Raw genomic sequence first — 6000 nt, 5'->3', positions numbered from 1 at the left:
GGGGAAAGAAGAGGGGAGGGAAGGGAAAGGTGAGAGTGAAAACGGAAAAAAAAAAAAAAAAAAAAAGAAAAAGACAGAGGTATACCATAAACTCAGGACTTTAGGGCCAGCCCAGGCAACATAGTAAGATACTACTTTTTTTTTTTTTAATGAAATATCTCCCATGAAGCATAAATAAATCAAAAACATACTTAATTAACTTTGGTATGGTTGATACTCTGTTAACTAAGAGCATTTTAGGAAATCTAGTAAAGCTACATTATGTAGCTAGAGTTTAAGAGAAAGCGAGGAGCCACCCAACTCGTCACTACTAAGCTTCTCCCACAGCTGCTTATGCAGACAAGTCATTATTACTGTATGTTAAAATACGGACCTAAAAATCACTGAAAGCCATGCGTTGAGGGTTTCTCACCAGGCTGTAGTGTTCTTGGTAGGTGGCAGAAACTTCAGAGAGTAAAGCCTAGTGATCGAAGGCAGGTCTCCCTGGAGGAGGTACTAGACCCCGATCTTCCTTCGGCTCTTTCTATCCTAGCCAGCACATGGGAACAGCTCTGACCTGCATGGGCTCCTGACCTTGCTGCAGCTCTGACCTGCATGGGCTCCTGACCTTGCTGCAGCTCTGACTTGCATGGGCTCCTGACCTTGCTGCAGCTCTGACCTGCATGGGCTCCTGACCTTGCTGCAACTCTGACCTGCATGGGCTCCTGACCTTGCTGGCCTCCCATGCTGTACACACGATGCAGCAAGCAGATGGTCAGTGCACTCTCAACCTCTGAAGCTGTGAACCACAATACCCGTTCTCCTTTTAAGTGGGTTTCTTACACAAACATTTAATCTTCAACCCTTTGGGGACTGCCTGATATACAGTACATTCTCAACATTATTTTCTGAACAAAAATACAAATTACCAAATAGACAAGTAAACATATAAAAAAAGTTTTCATTGTGTATAGTTTGTAACTATTATTTTTAACTGGACTCAATTTAACAAGCATACATTAAATAGCTATCTATTTCAATAAAAAATTAAGTTACTATTAAACTTACTAATAAAATATGTAAGATACTCCCAACTATGGTTCAAAACTAAGGTTTTATATTTTAAAACTCTTTCAATGACTTGGAAATCAATACACTAAAAAAGAACATTACCTAATAAAATCTAAATATATAGATATCTATATATATACATATATATGTGTGCGTATATTCCAAATGAATTATTAAGTAATTATTAAGTAATTCAGTACCCTTAGTTAACAAGTATAAGGAATAATAGCAACAAAGTACAACTTTCCAGAAGTTACAGCAGTTTTGTGAAAGTCAGTTTTTACATATTTTCCTTTCTACAGTGACTAAGTTAATGATCTATTGTGGATTCTTATGAATACAAGTGCCTGAAATTCTAATATTCTAAGACCCAAGTTTACCCCTTCACATTACATGAGACTGTAAGCAAAGGTTTCTCATTTTATCATCAGCAAGAACCTCTAGGAATTGCAAGCCGAGCACACACAGTGCTCACTGTGCAGACACACAAGACTTTCCTGTGTCACTTCACTGCGTTTCCACTTTCTAATTTGAATTAGGTTATGAACATAACCTATGTCTAGGTCATGACATAGACCCTGAGAATCAAACCAGACAATACCATCTGCTGGGTCTCATTATTCTGATCTTCTATATTCTCAGCCAGCAATTGACTCAATTTCCTCCACAGCTCAAAAAGCTCTTGTCTGTCTGCTCCATCTTCCTGCCGTGTCTTTATCAATCTATGCCATGTCCGAGCCACCTGGTGAAAAGAAGATTGAAATAGTTATGTTACCATAAACTTAAAATGCTAAACCTAATGGTCAAAATTATTTCATCCATTAACACGTAAAAATAGCAAAAGTAATATACCCCATGCTATATGAACTCTGACCAGAAAAAGAAAAAAAAAAGTTAATTAGGCAAATTACCAGAACCGAAATATCACTAAGACACAAGACTACATCTCCAACCCCCACAACTTAGAAAGTAACAATATGGCTTTCTAAGCTCCACAAGTACACTACTGAGGAAACTTAAACTAGTGTTAAAGTTTTGAAGTTAAGATATCCTAAATTATAATTCAATTTCCAAAACATTGTAATTTATTTCTCAAAGTTTTGATATCATACTGCGTCTTAATTTTTAACTTTCATTAAAGCTAGATGAAAACTTTTTTCTAACATTTTTATGAAAGTAGCTCAGACGTCACTAGCTCACCTCTAGGTGTTTCTTTTCCTGGTGATAGAGAGCCACAAGTTTCTTACACACGTCACACCACTTCTGTCTGTCAACACTTAGGTTCAAGAGAAAAAGAAAAAGAAATCTTAATTTGATAGCAGAAACCAAAGACTTAAAGCCTGAAGCATTGATACTATAGTATTATTTTATATAACAAGCCTAAAGACCATCTGTCAATATCTTGACCATAAATTTTAAAATTCTAAATTGAGCCAATCATCTTAATAGTCTTTTCAGTCTATTTCAACCACAAAAAAAATTTGTGACAAACTTCTGGAAGAAATGGTTTCTGAATTCTCAGTAAATGTTTACAGTCCTTCTACCTCTGTAGTGATTATTTCTGGTTGTCAAGTTAACTATATCTGGAATTAACTAAAACCCAAGCTACTAGGTACAGCTGGGAGGGATTTTTCTTGATGGAATCATTTGAGGTGGGAAGACCTACCTTAAAATCTGGACCCCATCTTCAGGTAGCAGTCAACATAAAGGACGTAAAAGACTGGAGCTGCTCTTGTCTGCTTTCCCTCACTCTGGCAAGTCCTTTCCTTCACTGGCTGTAGAGCCCACTTCTCTGAAATTCCTGAGTTTGCCCAAAGACCATTTGAAACATCCAGCCCCAAGGACCAAATTATTACTGGGTTCATGGACTTTCCACTGTTGGACCACAGCCTGTCAGCCACTCTAAATAAAGCTATTTATATATGTAAATTCATTCTATCAGTTTTCTTTCTCTAGAGAGGCCTAGCTAATACACTTCAATGAATAGAACTATTCTAATTCAAACTTGTAAAGAGACCCGCCTTTCCCACGCAGTCCTACCTTCCATAGAGCTCCAACAGCTTCTGGTAAACACCAGGTAAATCATCCTTAGCATTTACGTGATTGCACTTCTCATACAAACTCGCTAGCCCCTAAAACAGGAAGCAGCAATGGTTATTCTTAGCAAAATTTCATACGTCCCGAAATGTGTTTATTATGTGAAATAATGTACTAACATCCACAAATTAGCATAGTTTATAGCAAAACATGTGTGGAATTACCCTCCAAGTAAACTAAAGGTGGTAGAAAGACTTTATAGTTAAAAGTCTTTATATTTAAAAATAATCTACTAGGTAGGTAGTTAAACAGTAACAAATAGTATCTTTGTCATCTAAACCTAACTTTTAATTTAAAAACTTTAATTTTGTTCATAAGGCAGGTTTAACTTCTTCTGTTAACACTGGAACGTACAGTTTGCCCTATATTACAAGAACTAGCACGTCTCCATACCTGCCAGGCGAGTAGCTGTTCCGGCTCTAGTTCAGCAGCTTTCTTATAGGCACCCTGGGCCTGATCAGGCTGTTCTAGTTCAGCTGCAGCAACACCAATAAAAACCCAGGCATTATAGTTATTTTTCTCTTGTTTTAACACTGTCTGATTAAAAAAATTAAGAGTAAGTCATTACATTTTGGAAACTACTTAATAAACAACAAAACAATAGTCTGTTACGAATCTGCCACCAACAGCAACCTTACATTCGTAGCTAGCTAGGTACTGTAAATGAAAAACTGTGAAGGGTTTGGAAAATGAGGTGCTTTTCTGTAAAGTGCCCAAGTGAACTTGATTACCTATATCAAAAGCCTCGCCCACCCATGAGAATGCTGGGTAGAAGAGAACAGTAATGCCTAGCCCCATTCCTGTCTCCACAGCACTTCATCCAACACCAGTATCTTCTTTTCCATAATAATACTTTCCCATATTAAAGATGGATTCTTCATGGCAGCTATAAGTCAAGTCATCCTAAAGTCAATATACCAAACATGTTCAAATACACAATGGCAGTAAATATTTAAATAACCCCAGCCATCTAGAACAAAGGTGTACAGGGATGATGCTTTCAGAAATAAGAGTAGCTGCTAACATAAAGTAAATAGTTTAAGGCGACAATTAATATGTTCTAGGGAAAGGAAAAAAAACAAAAGAACCAGGAGCCTCTCAAGGTTTTGCCTATTCTAGGGAAAATCACCTTTCTATGAGTTGAACCTCTCCAATAATTAGACTTCTGTACATCCACACACTTCCAGCCATCTGTCATCCGTGTACAGTACAAGCTGTACTCAATCCAATAATGCTGCCTCCTGCAAAACTTAACCAGGCGTCTGCCAAAGTGAAACCCTAACACTAGGGCTGGTTCTGCTCGTGTTCTGAACACCGAGTACAACTGGTGGCACATAACTGCCTCTCAACTGACACAGCTACATGTCAGCTACCAACCACTAATTACTGTCTGACTAACAATCAGAGCTTCAGTATCTGAGATACATTTTAAAGGAAATAATCACATACAAAAGAAATGTGGTGAAAATAGGCAGAAAATTCTGAGAGGACACAGAAATTAAAGTACCTAACTGTATGTAACGAACCTAGAGCCAGCTTCCCCAAAGGATGCTTATGCCATGTTGCAAAGCTCTGAGACAGAACCACAGCAAATACACTCCTGGGTAGTTTTTCTTTGGTGTCAACCAGTTCTGGCTTACCTCAGATAAGAGACATCTGCCATTGCTTTGTCTCCACTATAAATTATAAGCTACCTGATGAAATTCATGTCAAAATTTTACCAGAAAGATACCCATCTAAAATAAGGTAACAGGAACATGGGCCAGCCAAATGGCTCAGTGAGCCACCCAGGCTTACTACAGAACTAAGTTCACTCCCTGAAACTCAACGCAAAGGTGGAAAGAGAACTGGCTCCACAAAGTTGTTCTCTGATGTCCACATGTGTATGCCCCATACCATACACACATGCATCACACACACACACACACACACACACTCTAACACTAGTAATAACTATGTGGGCGCGCAAGCATACGAGCATTATCAGTTAGATAAGCTCCGTGCTGGAGGAAACGGTTCCTCTCCTCTCACTCCATATATACTGCATCCTCCATCTGAACAGACTCTACCAGATTAGTACCATTATGGCTTCATATGTCTGCTAATCTCAGTCATCAATATATTTTTATGAATAGATCTCTTACATTCAGAGAGGCTGGTACCTTTGCTGACCCTCATAGCCAAGTAAATAATAAACTTTGAGGCCATTAAAGAATTAGAATCAAATCAGGTGTGGAGACACATACTTAGGATCTCAGCACTTAGGTGTCAGAGGCAGGCAGATCTCTGTGAGTTCAAGGCCACTCTGGTCCACAAAGAGAGTTCCAAGGGCAGGCAGGGCTACACAGAGAGACCCTGTCTCAAAAAAATAAAACTAAACAAAGCAAAACAAAACAAAAATCTTGCTGTGTGGTTAGCCTGTTGTTTAACCTGCCTTTAAGAGTGCAATGTATCCATACCATGTTACACAGCTTTAATTTTAAATAGCATATTCTTTCATGCTCCTGACTCAAAAAGTAATGCACGTGTGTCTATATGTCCACTATGATAAACAATTGCTGAAAACAGCAGAAAGGTCAAAACTGTCCATAAACAAATACCCACCATAAACACTGGAAGCAGCATGGACATAAGTCTGTTGAGGCTTCACTGTCATGTTTGCTTTTCTGAGTGCTCTCAACCAGTAAAGTTCAAAACTCTATTAAAGAATGCCTTCCCTCTGTGATGCTGTCTATGCAGATTAGGCTTAGCAAAAGCCCTTTAGGAGGGACAAACAAACAAGACAGCATTCAGGCAGGCACAGAATGAGACTCATACATCAGACAACTACGGAACCATAAATTACAGACAGAT

General features: G+C 38.4%; 1 protein-coding gene across 6 annotated transcripts in view; it reads right to left on the bottom strand.

The window, feature by feature from the left end:
- Positions 1-6000, bottom strand: part of Ttc37 (tetratricopeptide repeat domain 37) — an 89456-nt gene that overhangs the window by 72455 nt on the left and 11001 nt on the right. For all 6 annotated transcript variants that reach the window (XM_021180671.2, XM_029468331.1, XM_029468334.1 and 3 more), the window contains 4 exons: positions 3541-3684; positions 3091-3182; positions 2251-2326; positions 1652-1792 (listed from right to left, as the gene is read on the bottom strand). In XM_021180671.2, coding sequence (XP_021036330.1) covers positions 1652-1792; positions 2251-2326; positions 3091-3182; positions 3541-3684 — 453 coding nt within the window. The remainder of the gene's footprint in view (positions 1-1651; positions 1793-2250; positions 2327-3090; positions 3183-3540; positions 3685-6000) is intronic.

The sequence above is a fragment of the Mus caroli genome, chromosome 13, assembly GCF_900094665.2.
Source record: "Mus caroli chromosome 13, CAROLI_EIJ_v1.1, whole genome shotgun sequence".
Lineage (NCBI taxonomy): Eukaryota > Metazoa > Chordata > Mammalia > Rodentia > Muridae > Mus > Mus caroli.
Note: the sequence above shows the minus strand (reverse complement) of the source record. Positions and strands in the feature narration are given on the sequence as shown.